The 24,053-nt window shown below is 41.1% G+C and overlaps 1 protein-coding gene across 8 annotated transcripts in view; it reads left to right on the top strand.

Moving 5' to 3' along the window:
- The window catches only part of LOC139074335 (ubiquitin carboxyl-terminal hydrolase 25-like), a 126,228-nt gene that overhangs the window by 24,165 nt on the left and 78,010 nt on the right, over positions 1-24,053 (top strand). The window contains exon 1 of one of the 8 annotated variants that reach the window (XM_070563879.1): positions 17,417-17,568. The exons of 4 other annotated variants lie outside the window; for them this stretch is intronic. In XM_070563879.1, the coding sequence (XP_070419980.1) occupies positions 17,499-17,568 (70 nt within the window). In that variant the 5' untranslated portion in view covers positions 17,417-17,498. Of the gene's footprint in view, positions 1-17,416; positions 17,569-24,053 lie in introns of those variants that run through there. 3 more of the 8 variants (XM_070563880.1, XM_070563881.1, XM_070563883.1) reach the window with 3 other exon arrangements.

Here is a 24,053-nt window from a genome sequence, read left to right as displayed (position 1 = left end):
AGTGAGGTCAGTTTAAGACTCTGCCAGTCTAAGAAGGGGCTGTCCCACTGACATTTCTGTGATAGTTTCATATATCAAATCATGTACAAAAGAACTTGTTGAAGTTATTCCAGGCTTTGTTGCTAGCTTCAGACCCTTGGTGATTATTGGTGTTCTCTCTTGGATAGTAGAAAAGATGCAAAGTTCAGAAGTAAATGTCTTTAAATTTAAAAAATACATACTAGAGATATGGCAAGCCTGAAATTGATTTTTTGATAAATGAAGCTATTAGCAAGTAGAAACAAACCAAAAATGCACATATTAGGCAGAAATGCTATTCATTTTGGATTCTGCATAGAATCCAAATCTTTATACTGAATGGTTGCTTAGTAAGTGTAATTAAAATTAATTTATAAACAAAAATAAAAGCAAATTTTAAAAACCTCCTTTCCTACTTTCTAGGCTTTCAGAAAATGTTTTTAGTATATTCAGTATATCTACCATCACCTTATAAAATTAAATATACAGTAATCGACTATTGTCTCAGCATATTAGTTTGGTCTGTTTCTCATTGAGAACAATACAGGGAATTTTTTTATGTGAAGATTATTAAACGATTCTGTTCAAATCTACCACAGCTTTAAGTTTGGGCTATCGTGTTATAAACACCCATAACTGTATGGGAGTACTGACTGGGAATAACAACCTGTATAAGTGAAAATAGGATAGCCTATTTTAAAATTAGATCCTACTGGTTTCAATTTCAGGACCTTCCCTCAAAGACTGGCCTTACGTCAGGTGAGTTGGGATGGCTCTTGTAGGCCTTCTATTTTGAGAGGCGTACGGGAAACAGTCTGTGATACATCAGAGCCAACCACTATTTCGTGTACACTTACTATGTCCCAGGACCTGTGCCAAGCACTCTACACTTCAAGAAATTTGATCTTTACCACAACCCCATGAAGCTGGAGTTATTATACTCTTTTCACAGAGGAAGAAGCTATGGCTTATTGTTTAAGTAATTACCCAAGGACACACAACCCAAACATATTAAACCCGTTTGAACCCAGAAAGGAGTCTGTCTGACTTCAAAGCTTCTGAATTTAAACCCCCTGCACTGTAGACCACCCATTTTCTCAAGTGTGATCTGCATGGATTTCTAGGGGTCCTCAAAACTCTTTCAGGGGTTGGCAAGATGCTCCCTTCTCCGTCTATATGTCTATGTAAGACTAAATTTTCCTTGTATACTTCGACCAAAACAACGTATGATAACAGATAGAATACAGAAGATTAGAGAATTCCATCGTCTTCTGTCAAACCAAATATTAGAGATTTGCAAAAATGTAAAACAATGTCATTCTTCTCCCTAATCTTTTCTGTTTTGGGAAGTATGGTTATTTTTCATAAAAGTAATATTTACGTTAAAACATAATGGGTTTCTTATTTTTAAATGAAATAATAAACATTTTTGAAATTTCTCCATTTTAACTTTGTATACAAAAAAGAGTAATAGATGTAACCTACAGACATAGAATCTCATGGGGGTCCTCAATAATTTTTAAGAGTATAAAGCAGTCCTAGGACCAAAAATGTTGAGACCCACTGCTGCAGACTTCCATTGTCATCAGGCATTTTGCAAGAACCAGTAATAAAACTGATCTGACAGCTCTTTATGTTTCTCAGGTGTCATGCATCACTATTGTGATCCTTCGAGAAAGTGAGGTAGAAATACAGTAAACTGAATCAAAATTTCTTCCTTATCCAAGTACCATTTAAAAGCTAGTTTAGCTCTAGGTTTAGAAATTATCATGTAGAAAAGTAGAACCCTAAAACTGTGTGGATGAAAATGTGTGAAACCACCTTCTTTGTTGTTGAAAGATGAATTATTTGAAAGTACTCTGAAAATCGTTAAAGGCAATTCAAATGTATGATATTGTTATAATTTATTATAATATTTTTGAAATTATGAAATTATGGGAGTAAGGGATTGGCTTTGAGAGATAACCTTAGTGCTAGTTAATAAATATAACTTTGTTGTGCTAATATAATTTATAACTATATTATATATGTGTTATAACTAACATAATAAATGCAATAACTTTATGTTTATTTAAATGCTTTGCCATATATAAATCACTTTAATATACAGAGTTTCTCATTTGAATCTCACTAACTATGCTATGACACAAGGCAGGACATACTCTATATCCGTTCTACAAATGTGGCAACCTAGTCTCAGAGTAGGTGAATGACTTGCCAACAGTACAACAGTACACAGCAAATATATGATTGTTTTAAAACTTGTAGCTAGCATAATACCTCAGCAAATATTTATCAAATAAAAAAATTAAGAAGTCAGGTCTTCTGACTCCTAGTTCAGTGTCTTAGCTCTGGCATATGCTGATTTAAAAGGGTAATGGATTTTGCAACATGCCTCATTTGCCAAGAGTATTCAAAATGAATTCAAAAAGGCACATGGTGGTATTCAGTTAGCTCTCACTTATGCAGATCTTTGTCAGGAGAGCAGTAACAGATGAAGATGATATGCATTCTTATATCAAAGGCTTATATTCAATCTTCAAATTTATGTTTTTCCATCTTCAAAGAGTAAGTGATGTAATGCTAACTCTTTTTCATCTGGCGTGTTAGGATTAACTTCCAAAAAACAGAAACACACACACACACACACACATGAGTTTCATTGGAACTTTAAAAGTATGATAATTTTACCAAATAAATGGAATTTAGCATACATCTTGTTTATGACAAGTCCACTGAAAACAAACCAATGATCCCACCCTATTGGCTCTTTCAAATTTCAGTACCATGGACAAAGTCGGAAATAAAACAAATGCTCTCTACCCCCTGGAAGCATACAGCCTGGTGGCGAGTCAGCTATAGAAACAATGTCCTAGCATACAAGAAAATGAGGAAACCAAGAATAGGGTGTCTCTAACCCTGCCTAAAGAAGACATTTTTGCTCTGACAGTTCACAATCTGGTATAAGAATCAGGAATATCAACAACAGAATAGGAGCTGTTAATAAGCAAATTTATTTGCAAATTACTGGAAGTCAGAGGGAGAAATGGACTCAGTCTGAGAAAATGAAGCAAGATTTCACAGAGAAGGTGGCATTCTGGAGAAAGAACGAAGTACAAGTAATTGACAGCACAGGCCTCAGGTCCCAGCCTACTGAATGAAGGCACTAAAAACGACCTTATCTTTCCCTTTGCATCGTAGAAAGTTGAAGTAAAAGATCACGAACCTATTGTGTTTGTTTTGAATCAATTATCTGCATGTGATGAGTAGGAACTCCCATAGGCAGAGTCTCTATAACAGTGAGATTAGTGAGTAGGAGACGTTGGTGGGGAAAAACACCCTTGAGAATGGCAATCGCACTTCTTGAACATTGCAGAATCTTCATTCCACTTAAATGGAATTATCCACAGCTGTGCATATAAATGGCAACTTCTGGGAAAATGAGACGTCTCCAGAACCATTTTGTGTTATCTCCTTCTTTGTGTAACTATTGCCAAGTACGGCCGTACACTTGGCCATTAAATAATCTTACTTTCATGTTCTAGATTTCTCTGCCCTTATTTCAAGTCGTTCTTGAAACTCATATCCGCTGCATATTTTCTTTGAATAATGTTGTCAAACAAAGCCAATTTCTAGAAAAAAACACTTTGTACTGTATGTATTAGGGGTTGTATTCTTGGGTGGGTGCAGCCCACTATCTGAACCCTATGTTTGGGCAGTTGGCCCTTGTGTCTTGGTGAAAGGTAGGGCCACATCTACTGCCCCCAAAACCAAAAATTCCAGATACTTGCTTTCTCAGAGCCATAGAATGAACTCTGCCAATCAGATGCTTCCCCAGGCCCACTGAATCTTTAACTAATGAGGCAAAGAAAGAAATGATTTAGAATTCTTTCTGATGGTAAGAGTGGTGAGGGGGTAGAAGGGTGGTGGTGGTGAGGGCTTCATGAGTGGTGCCCAGTGTCAAGGCAAGGATGTAGCAACACACTGCACTGGTTACTTAAAGATCATCTCTTTAGCTGGAGTTCTAACCTCCGCCTTCCCCAGGTCCCTACCCATTTTCTGAGCCAAATTGTCTATCCTTCTTTTTGTTCTATCAACAAAATGAAAAGACAACCTAACAATTGGGAGAAGATGTTTGCAAATCATATATCTGATAAGGGGTTAATATCTAAAATATACAAAGAATTCACATATTTCAAGAACAAAAAAACCTACCAACCCAATTAAAAAATGAGCAAAGATCTCAACAGACATTTCTCCAAAGAAGATATATAGATGGCCAACAGGCATATGAAAAGATGTTATACATAATTAACTACCAGGGAAATGCAAGTCAAAACTATAATGTCAGGACGTCTATAATTAACAGGACAGGAAACAAGTGTTGGAGATGATTTGGAGAAGGGAATTCTCATACACTGCTGGTGGGAGTGCAAATCGGTGCAGCCACTATGGAAAACAGTATGGAGACTCCTCAAAAAATTAAGAATAGAACTACCTAAGATCCAGCTAGTCCACTGCTGGGTATTTATCCAAAGAAGATGAAAACACGAATTTATAAAGATGCGTGCACCCCTATGTTCATTACAGCGTTATTTACAATAGCCAAGACTTGGAAGCAACCTAGGTGCCCATCAAGGGATGAATGGATAAAGAAGATGTGGTATATATACACAATGGAATATTACTCAGCCATAAGAAATGAGGAAATCCAGCCATTTGTGACAGCATGGATGGACCTTGAGGGTATTATGCTAAGTGAAATAAGTCAGAGGGAGAAGGTCAAATACCGTATGATCTCATTCATAAGTAGAAGATAAAAACAACGACAAACAAAAGCACAGAAACAGATCGGATTGGTGGTTACTAGAGGGAATGGGAGGAGGCAGGAGGGCAAAAGGGGTGACTAGGCACATGTGTGTGGTGATGGATTGTAATCGATCTTTGGGTGGTGAACATGACGTAAACTACACAAAAATCGAAATATAATGATATACCCCTGAAATTTATATAATGTTATTAACCAATGTTACTGCAATAAAAAAAGTAAATAAAGAAGGTGGTCCCATAAGATGATAATGGAGTTCAAAAACTCCTATCACTTAGTGATGTTGCAGCCATTGTGACATCATTGTGACATCATTGTGTATTGCATTACTCACATGTTTGTTGTGATGCTGCTGTAACCAAACCTACTGCACTGCCAATCGTCTAAGAGTATAGCACATAGAGTTATGTACAATACACAATATTTCATAATGATAATAAATGACTATGTTACTGATTTCCATATTTACTATACTATAATCTAGTGTTGTTTTGTTCATCATGGCCCCTAAGCATACAAAATCCACTGCTAATGTTGTGAGTAAGAAGCCACATTGAGTGACTAGCCTGGAAACAAAATTCAGTGACTAAGTACTACAAAGACTGAAAATCAGTCAAGGTCGTTGCTCACCAGTCAGGCATGTCCCTTTCCTCCACAGCTATGTGAAGAACAAGAATAAAGTGAGAGAAGCTGTTGAAGCGTCTGCATCATGAAGGCAAAGAGACTAAAACAACTTTGAGAAGGGCCCACATCAGACACGGAGAAACTTCTGATGCCCTGGATTAAAGACCAGACAGAGAAGCAAGTCTCTGTCAGCACCATGACCATCATAGCCAAAGCAAAAAGTTTGTTTTTGATGTAGAAAGAAAAGACTGGACCTGACTACAATGTTGAATTTACTGCCAGCTCTGAGCGGCTTAAACAATTCAAGAATCCTTATTCATCACATAATGTGAAAGTGAGCGGTGAGTCTATGAGCGCCGATGTGAAGGGAGCTGAGGAAATTTTGGAAACACTAGATGAGCTGATTGAGGAGGAAAATTACTTGTCAGAGCAGATATTCAATATGGATGAAAACGCCCTATTCCGGAAACAAATGCCTGAAAGGACTTTCATCCATAAGGAGGCCAAGTTTGCCAGGTTTCAAAGCTTTTAAGGACAGGATAACAGTCTTGCTTATTGCAGGCTACAAATTGAAACCCTTTGTGATCTGGCACAGTGAGAACCCCAGGGCCTTCTAGCATATCAATAAGGACACATTGCCAGTGTACTACAGGAGCAATGAGAAGTCATGGATGACCCAGCTGCTCTTCTAAGAGGCCCTCTTCAATTACTATGAGAGTAAAATGGAGAAGTACCATTTGGAGAATAACATCCCTTTCAAGATTTTGCTTATTGCTGATAATGTTCCTGGACATCCTCCTTTTCTTGGTGATCTTTATCCTGATATTAAAGCAGTGTTTCTCCCTCCAAACACCACCTCTTTGACTCAAACAATGGATCGGGGAGTTATAAGGCCTACAATCTGACAAAGACCTTTGCCCAGGCTATTACTGCAACTAAGGAAGATGCTGTGAAGACACTGATGCAATTCTGGGAGAATTACCACTATGTAATTCTATGGCTGCATCAGGAACCTTGTTTGGGCTTGGAGTAATGTCACCAAGGAGTGTATGATTGGCATCTGAAAGAAGATGCTGAAGACATTCAGTCGTAATTTCAAGGGATTGCCAAGTATTAGGAGGTTGCAAAAATCAACGAGGCTGAGGTGGAGATGGCAAACAACTTTAACCTGGGTGTGGATGAGGATGACATTGAGGAGCTCCTAGAGGTGGTTCCCGAGGGTTTGATGAATGAGGAGTTCTTGGACCTGAAACAGGAATGCATGGCTGAAGAAGAAGCAAGAGAACCTTTTGTCTACACTACCAGAGAAGAAAAAGAAGAACCTCCAAGAAAATTTGCAGGGTAGGGTTTCGCAGACACTTTTGCAGACCTCAATAGGCTCCTTAAACATTTGAAAACATGAGCCCCAACACTGAAAGGTTTTTATTAATAGAGAGGAATGTTTATGGTGGAGTATCTGCTTACCCGCACTTCTACGATGTGAAAAAAAAAAACAAATCAAGCAAAGCATCATGGACATATTTCTGAAAAGGGTGACACCTTCTCAAGAAGAGCCTCAGACAGATCATTCAGGAGGTGTTCCAGAAGAAGGCCTTATTATCACAGGAGATGACAGCTCCATGCGTGTTATTGGCCCTGAAGACGTTCCAGTGGGAGAAGATGTGGAGATGGAAGACAGTGATATTGATGATCCTGACCCTGTGTGGGCCTAGGCTAATGAGTGTGTTTGTGTCTTAATTTTTCTTTTTTTGAGGAAGATTAGCCCTGAGCTAACATCTTTGTACGTCTTCCTTTACTGTATTTGTGGGACGCCTGCCACAGCACAACCTGACAAGCAGTGTGTATGTCTGCACCCGGGATCCGAACTGGGGAACCCCAGGCCCCTGAAGTGGAATGTGAGAACTTAACTGCTGCGTCACCAGCCCGGCCCGTTTCTTAAGTTTTAATAAAAAAGTTTTTTAAACCTTGTAATAAAAATTTTTTTAAGTAAAAGAAACCTTATAAAATAAAGATCTAAAGGGGCTGGCCCCGTGACCGAGTGGTTAAGTTTGTGCGCTCCGCTGCAGGCGGCCCAGTGTTTCGTTGGTTCTAATCCATGGCACTGCTCATCAAACCATGCTGAGGCAGCGTCCCACATGCCACAGCTTAGGTGGACCCACAACGAAAAATATACAACTATGTAACGGGGGGCTTTGGGGAGAAAAAGGGAAAAAAAATAAAATCTTTAAAAATAAGGATCTAAAGAAAGAAAATATTTTTTACACCCCTCCAATGTATTTGTGTTTTAAGGGTTATTACAAAAGAGGCAAAAAGTTAAAGAAATTTAAGTTTATAAAGTAAAAAAGCTATGGTACGCTAAGGTTAATTTATGATTGAAAAAAGAAAATTTTTTTATAAATTGAGTGTAGCCTAAGTGTACAGAGTTCATAAGGTCTACAGTGGTGTCCAGTAATGTCCCAGCCTTCACAGCCACAAGCCACTCACTCACTGACTCACCCAGAGCAACTTCCGGTCCTGTGAGCTCCATCCATGGTCAGTGCCCTACACAGGTGCACCATTTTTTATCTTTTATATGTTTAGATGTGCAAATACTTAATGATTATGTTACAATTCCTTCCAGTATTCAGTCCAGTGACGTGCTGTGCAAGTTGGAGCCCAGGAGCGATAGGCTGTACCATAGAGCTTAGGTGTAGTGGGCGATACCATCCAGGTTTATGTAAGTGCACTCTGTGATTTTTGCACAAAAATGAAATCCCCTGATGATGTACGTACCCCTGCCATTAAGCTATGCGTGAGTGTAATTTGCTACAGCAGGGATAGGAAAGGAATGCAGCTTTCTGATATTCCTCCAAAGTGCCACCTTGTCACCCCCTAAAAACATAAACATCCCTTTTTCCATGTTCCCAGTATAGGGGATTGTGGATGGGCTATGCCTCCAGAATTTTTTCTGCAATCCTATGTCCACATGTTATTTTGCATCTTCCTGTTTGACGTCATAACATATCCTGGACCTCTTTGTAAGAATTGTTTGAAGTCCATTTCACTCTCTTTGGGACTGGCACGGCCTTTGGGAGAATATTATCATTTCTTTGACCCATTTTTGATCCTTTATAAAGACCAACCACTTGCAGTAGCAGAGTTGGCTCCTGTTGCCCTGAAAGGAGTCTGACATCCCCTGGGAAGGGCCACTGTCCCCAAGCCCACTCTGTGTCCCATGGAGCTCTTGAGCCCTGATACCCTCAACACCTTTAAATAGGACTCAGATGACAATTCTCTCACTTCCCTTTGACTAATGAGACTACGGACCAGCCCCTCACGGCAGAATCCCAGGGATGGACTAGAGGGTCTGAGCCCGGCCCGGTGAGGCGGTGTGATGAAATAAAAGATGCAAGAGAGCCAGAAGAGGACCCGGGCCCTCCCCAGAGGCCGACTTCTGAAGACCATGTGGCAGACGGGACCCTCCTCAGGGCCACCTTGGGAGGCTTGTGGTGAAAATGGCAAGGTCACATGAGAAAAGGAGCCCTAATCACTGTGTCACCCCAAGAGAGTCACTCATACCCAGGAACACTTGGACTGAACCAAAATCCATAAAATGTTAAGACTGCCACTTCCCATTAATGACTCTTGAGTTGTTTGGAGTGGAATCCTAGTCTCTTAGTTCATATCCTTGGGGACACCCTTCAGTCGTGGGCCCCAGTGACCAAGCACGAGTAGAAAGGGAGCCTCAGACTAGGAAGATCCTGGGAGGTTTGCGGGCAGTTCAAGGTGTGCCTGTGCAGAAAGGAACTTTAACACAGGAGACTGGTTCTGGCTCAGGGACGGCCCCCACCACTCTGCCCTGACTTGCTCTTGTGCAAGAAAGGGACATGGCCTGGCCCTGCTTTGCCCCCTGAGGGGTGTGGTAGGGCCAGGTGGGCCTCGACTGGCAGAGCCAGGCTGCCATCAGCCCTGTCCACCTCCCCCAGTGCCTGGAGAAGTAAGAGCCCTTCCACTTTCAGAGCTCACTTAGGGGTCTGTTTCCTAGACCCTGGCTGGCCTCCCCTCCCCCAACCAACTGACACACCCTGGTTCCAGCCACCTGTTTACTTTGGAGATGGAACACTCCTCAGGGTTCCGAGTGGTCAGTTGTGGCCCACAGGGCACTGGCACTCAGAGGCACAGCTGTGGAGCTCTCCCCAGCCATGGAGGGCCTGCTGCCTGCCATCGCGTCTGCTTTCCAGCTGATCCTGGGGCACCTGTGGTGTGCTCTGCTGGTGATTTCGGAAAGCTTGAGCAAGAGGCCAGGTCTCCCTGCGTTCCCCTGGGAGGTCCTGGTATGTACTGTGGTGGTGGCTTTGATAGTCAAGACAGGACACACTTTCACGAGAGGGAAGTCTCCAGGCGAAAGGTGTTCTGCCCGCGCTGAAGTCAGTGGAGAATGTGGGGAGAATACCGGACCTGAGAACCGAGCCGAGGAAGCCCTTCAGTGCCCTCGGGTGGAGGCCAGTCCTCTCCCATTACGAACCTTGTGCTTGGCAGCGATGAATACAATCCTGAGCACATCAGCACTTCAGGACACTGTCGACCTTCTGGAAAAGGCTTTGAAGAGCCTGCCTGTTAAAGTCTCCAAAGCAACTGATGAAGAGGAACATCAGGAAAGAGCCAGATGGTTGCAGCAACAAAAGCAAGTTGAGGAAGAGCTTCCAGGAGAAATCCTCTCCCTCCAAACCGAGGAAGCAACTTTGCAGCACGAAAACACCAAGCTTGAAGGTGAGATTCAGCAGCTGAAGCTCAAACTTCAAAATCTGCATGAGCTACATGATGAAGAAGTTGGGCCACTTTACACAAAATTCTTTGAGGAGGAAAGGGTCTGCTCCGAGTTGAAGAAGAAGCTCCTCAACGTGTGCTGGGAAATGAACTCCACGTACCAGCTTCGCAACCTCTACAAGAAGATGGCTGAAGACCTGGCCCAAGAAGTGAAGACGTGCACTTCCTACTATCACAAGGAGAACCTCTTCCAGATGCAAAGAGCCAAAGAAAGCTGGAGGGCAGCCGTGTTGGCGGAGAGAAAGCTCGAGGAGCTAAGACGAGAAAACGAGCACAACAGGCAAAGGCTGGCCATGTTGGAGGCCTCGTTCCAGCCTTTGCCAAGAGGCAATTTTCCTCCAGCTGCTCCTCCCACGGTCCCCAGAGGCCCAGAAGTGTGGGGGATCCCCTGGGCCGGTAGGACCCCCCCAGGAAGGAGGATGGCCCTGCCATGAGGCCTCAGGGGCCTGGGGTCACCTGCAGATTGGACTCAGCATCCACAGCAGCTGGGCCTTCAGCACCCCAGCCACAGCAGGACATCTGCACGGGTGTTCTCTTTTCAAAGGAATTTTGATTTTTTCTGTTTTTAGTTTAGCTCCTATTACTTACTTAATTATTCTTATTCAACTAGATAAAGCATTCTAATGTGTAAGATATTTTTTCAAATAAAGTTTCACTTAATACATTGCTTATCAATTGCATTCTCTGTCCTTGGACCCTCTAGAATAAGACAGTATAAGGATTGAGTTTAGATTTAAATGAAAGGTCACTATTCATTAAGCCATCATTAGAGTAGGACATAGAGATGTAGAAAACAATAAAGACTGTTTCTGTGTGCCCTGAGCCCTTATTAGGAATATGCGAAGTGACAATATTTGTCTGAATGAATTAGATTGTTAGTAAAAACCAATGGAAAAGCAGGAAAAAAAAAGACTTCAACATACTCCCGTTCACATTTCATAATGTTTTGATTTATTCCTAAATTTATAGATTAGAGGGTAATTTTAGATAATTTGCACTCTGTTTTTTGTTCTGTAATTTTTTAAATCTTTGTTGTATTGTTTAAGATAGTGCTTCTTGCCAAAACATTTCTCAATGTTTTGCAGTCCATTTTATGCAGTTTTCCCTTGGTGGCAATCACACATGCACCCACACCCACACACACAGACACGCACAAACTACAGTACAGATGTAGAATACTTTGTTATGTCAGTACCTAAGGAAAATGTAAAATTAAGAGATTCAATTTTGAAAAATTATTTAAAATAAATAAAAGAAAAAGATCATGCAATCCACCGCGATGTACACAAAAGAATCCTAAGTCCTGTACACAGAAAAGGAGAGGTGCCTGATGTACCCGACAAAATTCCCACTACAAACACTTCACCCCAATGGTGCAGATGAAGAGACTGAGATGCAGCCGTTTCTGGAGCTGAGACAGGAGGAGGGAAGGGCCAGGGATGCGGGGCTCCCAGGTGCCAGCGAGAGGGAAGCTGTTCCCAGCCCTGGGCTGGAGGGAGGAGGGGAAGTGGTGTCCTCTGGGCCCGGGAGGGGCTGTCAGGGGAACAGGGGAAACTGCCCCTGCCCTCTGTCCTCCTGTCGTCCCACCTCCTGCTGAAGCCTAGGAGCCTCCCAGAGGCCTGGGCAGTGCAGGCAGAGGAGTCAGCCCGGGCACAGAGCCGGCCAGAGAGGGGCCCCGAAGGAATCTGGAGAGTGACCAGCACACTGGACTCTGCTGAATCTGAAGTGCGAGGGTGTTATTGCCTTCCTTCCCATCCATTCATTGTTACACTTGGAGCTTCTGTGATGTCTTCTGCGCTGTTCCAGGTGTTGGGGATGCAGCGATGCATGAAAGAAAACAGCCCGATGAGGACTGGGGGCCCCAGAGCTTACATTCTACTGAGGGGCAAGGTTAGATCATAAAGAGCAAGAGACGAAGGAGGGAAATACGTGCTCTACAGACGATTCCTATAGGGGGATGGTAAGGGCGGTGACAGGCTAACACTCAGTGGGGGACATTTATGCTGAGATGAAAGGTAATAGGAATTAGCCTGGGAGGTCATGGGCAGAATGTTCCAGGCAGACAGAACAGGAAGTATAGAGACCTGAGAGGTGGCTTCTGGGGCAGCGGAAATAGGACTGAGATGAGGGGGAGGGAAGGTGGGCAGGGACCAGGGCCCACTGCATAGATGTCTCTGTAGTGCAGGGGAGTGACACCAGGGAAGGGTGTAGACCTGGGGAGGAGACAGAGGGTGGATGGGGGTATACTGTGATGTGCTATCTACATAGATCTGTGTGGCTTCGAGACAGTGGAATGTGGGGTGCGGGAAGACGGGGCAGCGTTTTGGTGAGGGGCCTCACAGGGGTCTGCAGGGAGCCCTGGGGCTGGCACTGGGGTGGTCATCACAGAGGTGGAGGAGCAGGACTGATGGGGCTGTGTTTGACTGTTGTGGGGTCTGAGAAGAGGAATGAAGGAGGACTCAGAACTTTTATGATCACACGTATATTATCTGCGGTACTTTAAGAAAATCATAGTAAAATCTTTGCAGGGAAATCCGGAAAAAAAATCAGCTGTGTGTGGATGTAGTACACTGAGTGAAAAGCTTTTTTCGAAGGAATAGAGAGGGGAGTAGTCATGTCCATTTGGACGTCCATGAGGTTTCGACCATCCATGAAGGCCCTGGGGATCAGAGGGTCTCACCTCTTAGGCGCTCCTACAACAGGGGCTCCCAGGGCAGCTCCAGGAGGGGCTCGAGGGCAGGGTGAGAGTTCCCAAGGTTGATGAGTCCACTGCCTTAGTGGAGCCGATATGATGCTACTCGTGGAGATGCCAAGATGAACACTCAATGGCCTGCAGCAGAGCGCAGAGCCAGTGGAAGAGAAAGACTCACGGACTATAAATGCTCATGGAGGTGGCGTGTGCACCCGCTGCTGGCGCTGTGCCCGGCTCTCGAACTGTCCCTGCAACAGGTTGGGTGTTGGGTGGGAGGTCAGGGAGGGTCTCTGGAGGACGTGGTCCTGAGCTGAATGCTGAAGGAGAAGGAGGAGTTATCCACGGTGCTTTACACACTTTCAGGGGCATATGAATCACTTGAAGATCTCGTTACAAAGCAGATCGTAATTCATAAGGTCCTGGGTGGGCCCGAGTCCCTGCACTGCTCCCAAGTGATGTCCATGCTGGGAATCCACATAGAATAACAAGGATCTTGAGATGAATGAGAGGAAAAGTGTAGGGAAGATAAAGAGGACAGTGCCATTTCTGGTCAGGGTTCTGCTCAGACACAGACAGGAAGGTACAAACAGCCTGGCAGAGCAGATGTACAACTTCTGCAGGAAATCTGCTCCCAATTATCCTCTCAAACGCTGCTAACTACATGGACGGATCCTGTCCCAAGTACACGACCTGTTTCAGAGAAGCATGAGGAACCACAGACTTGGGGTCGCTCTTGGGGAAGCCAGCCACGGAAGACTTGCTTTAGCTTCAGAATGCTCTAGTCAGTCCACAGCCCCCCACGTCCCCTCGCTTTCAGCCCAGACCTGGAAACCCCTCTTGACCTGTCCTTTTTCCTCACCGTCTACATCCAATGCATCAGGCAGTCCATAGATATTTCCCTCAAACTCCCTCTGTTCTCTTCTCTCCATCTCTGCCACCACCCTCCAGTATAAACCACCACTCTCTCTCTTCCCTGGGTCACTGTCACTCTGCTGACCGTCCTTCCTACTGGGCCCAGGTCACCATGCTTCCTCCCATCGACCTCCTCTCGGCAGACACAGCAGACTCTTTAACCCATGACCTGGGCAGGGCCAGAACAAAGCCAGGATTGGACGTGTCTGACCAAGGTGGGCCTGACTCCTGCTCTCACCCCCATGTCTCCTGCCTCTGGGTCACAGATGGCAAGGGTGGGCTCACATCCCACTGCTGTCTGGACAGCTCTGTTGGTGCTTGTTTTGTCCCTGGCATGTTATGGATAGCTCCCCTTTACACTCATAAAATGGCTCCAGTTACGACAAGAAATTAGATAGTCACAAAACCAATACCTTGCACTAGTTCAAACTTTTCCAAATAGTAGTGCAACATTTTAAAAAATATATAAGCTCATGAGAAAAATAGACAACATGATTTCAATCCAAATCTAAATGCAGCCTCGGACAGTTGAAGAATCATCACTATTTTGTCAATTTAGCCAGAGTGAGGACATCACGTTTTTGGTTCAGATGATTTCACATTCCTTCTTCCAGGCCAAATAGAAGCCATCTTTGTTTTGAGAAGCTCACAGTAAGAACTGAATGATATCAGGGATAACATAACACCAAATAGGTTGGATTAAAGTCAAGGCCTTTCCAACTTATTGAGGAACCAGAAGGGACTGCTCTTGAAAATCTTTTTGCAAGAGTCCAAGTAATGTAGATTTCAAAGATTGAAATCATCTTGTGAATTATAGATAAATAACGCCTATGTTTGTTCGACTCAGTTACAAGCACGTTTTGTGGGGAAGTAAGAGATTGAGTCACAAGGTAGAAGGTAAAGACATGAAGTTGCTATACCCAGAAAAGGGCTCCTAGAAAGACAACACAAAGAGAAAGACAGCACAGTAGTGATCTCCTTGTGCTGGGGCTCCTCCCTGCCAGGCTCTGATTCAGTGGCTCTTGGGTGGGGCCCAGACACCTGTATTTTAAATATATTAAATATGAATTAGTATCCTGGTTAGAAGCACAGCCCACTTTATTGATAAAGAAACCACAACAGCAAGCAATCTGCTCAGTATGACAATTAATTGAGATAAACCAGAAACTCAATTTCTCTACCATTTCTTTCAAGTGGAATAGAAAATTACTTAGTGGATATTTTTCAAGAGCTACACACACATACACACCCACGGTGAAAAGATGCTCAACGTCATTAGCTATCAGGGAAATGCAAATCAAAACTACAATGAGGTATCACCTCACTCCCGTCAGAATGGCTATAATTAACAAGACAGGAAACAACAAATGTTGGAGAGGATGTGGAGAGATGGGAACCCTCCTACACTGCTGATGGGAGTGCAAACTGGTGCAGCCACTATGGAAAGCAGTATGGAGTATCCTCAGAAAATTAAGGATAGATCTACCATATGATCCAGCTATTCCACTGCTGGGTATTTATCCAAAGAACTTGAAAACACAAAGGCATAAAGATACTTGCACCCCTGTGTTCACTGCGGCATTATACACAATAGCCAAGACTTGGAAGCAACCTAGGTGCCCATCAAGGGACGAATGGATAAAGAAGACGTGGTATTTATACACGATGGAATACTGCTCAGCCATAAGAAATGACGAAATCCAGCCATTTGTGACAACATGGGTGGACCTTGAGGGTATTATGCTGAGTGAAATAAGTCAGAGGGAGAAAGTCAAATACCATATGATCTCACTCATAAGTAGAAGATAAAAATGACGAAAAAAAAAAAACACATAGCATTGGAGATTGGACTGGTGGTTACCATTGGGGAAGCGGGGAAGGGGGAGGGCAAAAGGGGTGATTAGGCTCACATGTGAGGAGATGCACTATAATTAGTGTTCGGGTGGTGAACATGATGTAATGTATCCAGAATTTGAAATATGATGTACATCCGAAAAAAATAAAAATTAAAAAAAAAAAAGGAATTCAATAATTTGGATAGTGTGTCCATAAAGTTGCTTTGAGATTATTGAGGAAAACTGTTGTAGAAATATAATGTGGTGATTTCATTATAATAATATTAGTCTCAAACTGGGAAAAAGTAGCCGATGAATAACAATAATTCTTTTCCAGTTAACAAATTTGTACCCTATTTTATCAAGTTCTAAGAAGTACAGCTGCCTTTTGGAGATAGTCTTGATCCAGCATTTAAATTTGGCAGTGTCATAATAGTGTTTCATGGTTTAAAACTGAGAAAGTAAGGAGATGTCATGCATTTAGCAGATTCTTTAAATTATTATGCTATATTGCTGATAAGAAATGAAATCTTTCATGTATTTTTAATTCTTGAAAGGAGTGGTAAAACGTGGGAAGGAAAGATGTATATTCAGACACAGGCCTCCTTTGAAAACACTACCTGCGCGCTGAAGGCATGTGGAGTATTGGAGTGATCAGAGTCTGAGGAAGTTTTCAAGGCAATGTTCTAGATACAAAAACTCTTTTTGAACATTTTCTTAACTTTATGTGAAATATATTTTTATTTGAAAGTTGACCATGGCTTAACTAATTCTTCAAATATGGCAGGAGTTTTTATTTTTTTTAATTCCTTGTTTTCTTTTTTAAGTAAAAAGTCTATTACAGACAGGACTATAGCATAGACAGAGCCTGGCTAATTTTAAGTGTGTCATCTATTGGTTGTAGTACTGACAAAACATCTGTATTTTGACGTGAAAGTCTCTAATGCTAAATACATATGATTACTTGTATAAGCTAGAATATAACTGTTTATGACTGGGCGTCTCTTTTAGAAGGAATAAAATACATGTGTTTTTAATGACTAGAAAAATTTAGCTTTTAAACTAAAATATCCCATAGAAGTTACATTTGGGGCTTGTGGGGAAATTTTCATTTATTCATACCTGGGTACATCAGAAGATAAAGTAAAGTACGTCACTTGATTTGAAGAACATATATTTTTGAACCTTCACTTAATATTCAAGAAGTTGTTACATTTTCACTAGTTAGTAGGACAATGATTGGCCTTTATTGCATTTTCACCTTCCATTTTTGAGAGAAAAAAAAGAAACATTTCAAGGAAAGCTTGTATTCTGTATCATAGAGAATTAAGAAGTGGTGTACCTGGTGTTTGATATTGTTTTGGTAACATTCTATACTGTAATTTAATACTCTGTTGAATTCTGGGAAAAAGCCCAAATCATTTAGAGTATTAACAACACTTTTAGGTACTTTTTTTCATTACTTGGATTTCCTGTCCAGATTGGATATTGTGAATTGTCAGATGAGTGCCTCCCACCTCCAGCTTAAATTGGAAATAAAATTGTGTTGGAGTTTGGCAGTAAAAAATGCAAATGCAAGGAGGTAGCAATGCAGGATACTAAGATATCGTAGGTGAACTTAATAGTCAGAGGAGAGATTCTTCGAAGTTTTTGTGTGATGGCAAACTCTGTCATAGACATGACCATACCAGGCTTTTGCCCACTTGAAATTAAATAGTAATATTCTTTCTTTCATGATCATTAAATTCTTTTGAACTTTTTTAAAACAGGAAAGAAACAGTATATGCCCACCAGAACGAGATGTGCTACAATTGAGCAATCAAAGAATGGATCAAAAGATAAGAGGGATTTGGGTAGGTAATTTTAGCACAGAAAATAATGCCACATATTGGCTTAAGTTTTAGAGAAGTTGATATAACACATTGGAATAAGTGTTAAGTGTTACCAATTTAGAATCAGTTTATTTGGTAAGGATTGCATAGAAAGTGAGAAAAATGTTGAAGTTCTGTCCTAGAACTCTGCTCTTAGTTATGTTGCTTGGCCAGCCTAAAAGTGATCTAAAGGACAAGTGACAGATCCAGGTCTAGTGCTCTCATCTCTGCTGAGGGCAGATCACGTATGTTCAGCAGTTTAGGAGTTTATTAACTGAACCCTGGTATTTTTCCCACCCCCCACATTTGTTAAACAAGTAACTTCAGATAGAAAAAAATTAATGCCATGAAAGTTAAATCTCTTTTTCCGTAGAGATTTCTAATGTAGAAAACTGTTTTGATGATTCACTGAAAGTTAAGGTTAAGCTTAAAAATGAGATTCTACAATGCTCTGAAAGTTACTTGTAAATGATTGCATGCAATTAGGCTTACATTGTATTACAATGTTCTGTAGAATGACTTGTATAACTTTGTGAGTTTTCTTTAATTTTAGGGAAGAAGGGTAGCCATGGACCTTTGTACTTTTTGTTGACTCATATAGAATGTTAACTTTAATTTTTTTTCACAATTTTAGTTTGAAAACATAGTAAAGTTGATGACAGAATTCCCAAATGGCTCCTTTGCTATTCACTTTCCCTTCTTACCAATGCTGCCATTATAATTTGAGCAGGAATTATTAAAAACAGAACAAGACCATTTGGAGCTGAGCTGTTCAACATAGTTGCCAACGGGCACATGTGACAACTTAGATTTAAATACAAATTAAAATTAAATAATATTAAAATTCAGTTCCTATGTTGCACTAGACACATTTTAAATGCTCAGTAGTAGGCAGATGTGGCTAGTGGTCACCCTACTGGACAGCGCAGATAATAGTACATTTCCATCATCATAGAAAGTTCTAGTGGAGAGCACTGTTTTAGAGAATCTGAGTTCCGCAGTAAGAAGATTAGAAAAGTGGGAACATCTTAAGAGAGCTGACTGAGGGCAGAGGAGGATGGGAGAGTCAGGTAGGAAACACAATTTACATTATTTATGTCTTCTTGATTTTAAGTATTCTTTTAACGTGATACCTTATTCTATTTGTCCTTTGACTTACTAGAAAAAATTTTATATGGATAAAGCCTATGTTCTTAAGTCTTCTAGTTAGTGCCACTATGAAGATGACTCACTAATTTTTATCTCTATTCCATAGTCTAGATATCAACCTTTATTTGCTTAACAAATATTTATTGATTGCCTAATATGTATTAGATAGGTTTTTAGGCCATTAGAAAAAACACAAAGTGTCAGTTTACATAGGGGGAAGACAGACAGTAAGCAATAAATAAATAATGTCAGGCAGTGGTAAGTTCATGAAGAACAAGAGAGCAAGGTCAAGGGACAGATGGTGACAGGGGTGCGGTTGTAGGTCAGGCATGGGATATGCTATTTTAGATAGAGGATCCGTCAGGGAATGTTTCTTGGATGAGGTCACATTTATACAGATACCTGAGTGAAGTGAGGGAGGGAAGCGCGTGGATGTCTGAGGGAAATGCATCCCAGGCTGGGGCCTCCAGGCAGGAGTATATTTGGCTCAGGAGATGAATAGGGAGGACGTCACTGTGGCTGAAGCAGAATGAGTGAGGGCGAGAATGGTAGTATTCTCCCTTCTCAGCTCCTGCTGACCATCCCTATGTTCGTATTTGCCTTTCTCTCTTAAGGGCATCCCCATCCTTCTGGGGACCCAGTGATTTTATTTTGTATTAAAGGTTTTGTTTTTTTTACTGCTCTTCCTAATCTCCCAAGACAGCCATTTAGTCTGCAGTTCTATGAGTTTTTGTCTGCGTACTTTTCCTTTAGTTGCTCCTGCCCTGATACATATTCTTACTACAACTCTTCTCCAACTGTTGTTCAACACTTAACCTCCTCACTCCCAAAACAGAGTTCTTTCTGCTCATATCATTCCCCTGCCTAGAGATCTTCGCTGGTGGTAAATATAAATGTGGTTATATAAAAAAGTGTTTCCCCTATGCCTAGGCTTATGTAAATAAGGAAAGCAAGGAAAATCACTTTCTTCTAAAGTCAAAATCTCTGCATATATTGTAGTTCAATTAGATTATGGGCTAAGTGGATTTCTTTTGAACTAACTTGGAAGGCTTTTGTCATTTCATACACTGTCTTCATGGGAAAATGAGTTATGAGTTGTAAACAATGCATACAGTTAAAGTCTGCTTCATTGACCAGTTGATGATTGCCTGTATTTCGGATTTAGCAGAAAAATGTTTGGTAGTTGGTATTTAAGTTTTACTCAAATGCTAACTCTTTGGAATGTACAAGATTTTTTTAGGTTGAGTGTTATGTTTTGGTATATATACTTGTGACCTTACAGAAAAAATGTTTTAATTTGAGCAGTCTTGAACATGTTGAAGATTCCTGTTCATAGGCTTTTGTAATGTGTGATTTTCTACACTGGTATCCAACTAACACTAACATGCTTGTGCCCTTGAGTTGTGTTCACACTAATACTAGAGGGAGGGTTGGTTAAAACAAAGTTTGAGTGTTTTGCCAAGGTCCTCGCTTGGTACAGATATAAAAATATTTATAATACTTTGGTATTTGGATGGGATTTTTACATAGGCTAAACTTTTATTTAGTTTGGCCAATTAGAAATTGTTTACGCCAAGTTTATTCTATGTTCCTTTTTGAGTGTGAGCGTATAAGAAAATCACAGAGGGCTAGTTTTCATTGTGAAATTGATAGTTCATTACGTGTTTTTGGAAGTCATTCCCCTAACTCCAGAAAAAGAAGAAATTCAGGTTTTACCATTCTAGTGAAATAACATTTTATTTTCTTAATATCTGGTTTTAAAATCATATCTGTATTTAGTATGCGAGTAAGTTATAATAGTCTTTCACGATTGCTGTATTGTTCTAAAATATCTTCTGGAAAGAAGAGGATTTATGGAGTAATGGGAACATCCTGGAAAAAATTATGATAATTATAGTGAAGCTACAAATAATAAATAAACTTTCTCCACTGCTTAAAGGAAAAAGTCTCAGCTTTTCAGTTAAGGACCAATAACTTCTCGCCAACCAACCTTTCTAGCATCAAAGGCTACTATTGCTTGTTTCTTCCTCTGCCCTCACTCAATACTTCTGACACCAGATATGTGAGTTTTTACCCCACACCCGACCAATTTTCTGATACCAGCTGAGTGTCCTGCAGTTCAGTTCAATTCTGACACTACCTGGAGTTGGTATCGGATCCCACAGGTTAAGGGCTCAGTTGCACACAACTGCCTCCACCTAAGATGCCAGTTACAAGTAATGGGTTCCCAGGTTACTCACACTTCTCTCTGACTGGGCTACAAATTGAGGGTTCCCATGACCCCCTCCTCAAGTTTGATAATTTGTTACAGTCGCTCACAGAGCTCAGGGAAACACATTTACCCGTTTATTATATAGTAAAGAATATGATAACGGATACAGATGGATAGCCAGATGAAGAGATGCATAGGGCAAGGTCTGGAAGGGTCCTGAGTGCAGGAGCCTCCGTCTCATGGATTTGGGGTACGCCACCCTCCCACCATGTGGATATGTCACTAACCCAGGAGCTCTCGGAGCCCTGTACTTCAGGGATTTCTATGGAGACTTCATCAGGTGGGCTTGATTGATTATTAATTTAATTTCCAGCCTCTCTCTCCTTCCCAGAGGATGGGAGATGAGGCTCAAAGTTCCAAGCTTCTAATCATGGTTTGGTTTTTCTGGTGATCAGTGCCCACCCTGAAGCTATACAGGAGGCCACCAAGAGTCGTCTCATTAGAACAAAAGATGCTCCTATCACCCAGGAAGTTCCAAGTGATTTAGAAGCTCTGTGTCAGGATCCAGGGTCAAAGACCGAAGATGCTAGAAGCGTCTTTATGGCTTACCTTGCTCTTTGAATGGATTGTTTACCTATGCATGATTTTGTAATACTGTGCATTGGTAATTTGGAAAAGATTTCCTTCCAAATCTTGGAAGAACGTCTGCATCATAAAACAAATTAAAATTGTCAATATCACCTGATTTCACCAGAAATCCTTTAAGTATTGGGGAAATATCAAGCTCATAATGGTAGAAACAAGTTTTCCAAAATTCTGATTTTTGCTTGAAAATTCTGTGTTAGTCATTGTCAACAAATGCTGTCATTCATTCTCCCTCATGTGACAGGTTCACTTTATTTTCGAGAAAACATCTGTCAAATACTCAAGTCTGCATAATCATAGCTTGTGGTTTGTCAGTTGTTCTTTCAAGTAAAAATAGTGTTCCATGAAAAAAAATCAGTTCAGTTTGCAACTCAAGCGTTGCACTTGTGTTTTTTCTTTAGCAACAGTGTGCTTTGGATATACAGCAGAAGTACTGTGCATACTTCTTATTTGTCATGTAGAATTAAAAGAAAATTTAAATCAGTATTTGAGATTTAATAAAATTGATTTTTCCCTTTTTATCAAGGACTTAAGAGAAACTGGCTTTTTCTGTTTTGAGTAACGAGTGTGCCTATTTGTGAGTAATAACAATGAATTGCTCACACAACTTGGTGCCACTGCCTTGATTTGTGTGCTAAGATGCAGCAGTTTAATGCATTGTTGTTTCGTATCATCAGTGCCAATATGACCACGGTAGAAAAGGCAGATGACACCTTAGTATTATTATGAGAATATATTTTACTTAAGGACCTCCTTTCCCTCCTAGGGCCATAGGGGATCCCTGAGGATCCATGGACTCCACTTGGAGAACTGCTACTATGGAGGAAAGCCACTGGATTTAATAGAAGACTTAAATTTGAAGTCTCGCCGCCATTTTTTATTCTTATGATGATATACTTCATTTCTCACAATGTCAGTTATCTGTCTCTTGTATCAGATAGAGTTAAAAATATCTTGCCTTGTGTTTTGCTTTTGTGTTGCTTGAGTTACAATTGATAAATTATGAAAAAGCTCTAAGTTTAAGTTGTTGCTATTTCTGAGTGAGTTTCTGCCTTAGCTGGTTTGGTTTACTTGTCAGTCACGAAACAGTAAACACTCTAGATAGTTTCATAGAAGAAATTTAATCCAGAGGATTAGGTTCTTAAAGAAATCACTGGAAGCACTGGAGAGAGGATCTCTAGCTCAGCTTTCAGAAATGACTCCTGGATTCTTGTGGGACTCGCCAGCCAGGGAAGCTCTCCCTCTGCCACAATCAGGAGGGTAGTGAGTGAGTGAATCAGGAGGCTGCCTCTGGGACTCCTGGGTTCAAGAACATGCTTCTGTAGCTGCAGCCCAGAGAAGAATAAGCATCCAAGATTAAGTAACTGCCGCTGAGCTCTGCCCGGACTTTGGAATGCAGAGTCTAGTTGCCGCTTCTACTCTTATCTCTTGACATCCCTGAAGCTGGAAATTGGACACTGGAATGCCACTGTGGAACAACCCACATCTCTTCAGTCATGCTGGAGAGAACAGCCAAAAGCAGCAGGAGTAGGGCTTCCCCCTCACTCTGCCTTCCAAAGCTCCTGTTAGTGCATCCAGTTGGTGGAACCTAAATTTTATCCAGAACCTTAACTGCACGTGAATTGGGAAGATAGATTTGTTTGTATCTTTTAATCTTTCCAGCTTCTATCGTTGAATAAAGCATACTTGGAGGATGAGAGAATGGAGTCTGAGGGCTAATTGATCATATCCCCAAAACCTGTTTTTCTGCTGCTTGGTGATTTTCAAATTGTTTCCCTTACTTCCATTATTCTCTCTTTTCTCACCTCTATTCTAGTCATTATTTAATGACCAAGGTGGTTCTCATTTTCATAAGGCCATTTCATCCCTCTCTAGTCCTGACTTCTGCTTCATCAATATTTAAGTTGGATTGGATAGTTATACCCCGGTGACACCCATGTTCAGCCGTGGTCGACCTGTACTTAGGTCTTGTAAGCCGGACTCAGAAAGCCTTTGGCCTGCTGATAGATCTAGGCATGCTCCATCATTTCAGTTACCTTGCTATGTGTTCTACATTTTACTTGACTGAATTTTTTTGGACCCTACTTACTACATTTTTGTGAGGTTTTATTATACTTTCTAAGAACATTAAAAAAAAAAATCTTCCATGGCCAACTATTATTTCTAATATTTTTAATATCCTTGTAAGCTACCCTTTGGAGAAAAAGTGTGGATAACAATAGAAATAGGCCAATATATATTATTTATTTCTTATTAAGTGTGGAATATTCTTTTCTAGCCTCTGTATGTAACCCTATAGCTAGATGGTAAAATGCAAGCATCTTATCTCCCATCACCTACTCCTTTTTGTTTGTCTCCCTTTTATAAAATTCTAGGATTACAATGAAAAAAAATTAGTTTTTAACATGTCTCAAATACAAATAAACGAAAGGAATACAAAACTTGTCCAAAATACCCAGAA

Source organism: Equus przewalskii, chromosome 11 (genome assembly GCF_037783145.1).
Source record: "Equus przewalskii isolate Varuska chromosome 11, EquPr2, whole genome shotgun sequence".
In the NCBI taxonomy this organism is placed as follows: domain Eukaryota; kingdom Metazoa; phylum Chordata; class Mammalia; order Perissodactyla; family Equidae; genus Equus; species Equus przewalskii.
This window is presented reverse-complemented; position numbering and strand designations above follow the sequence as displayed.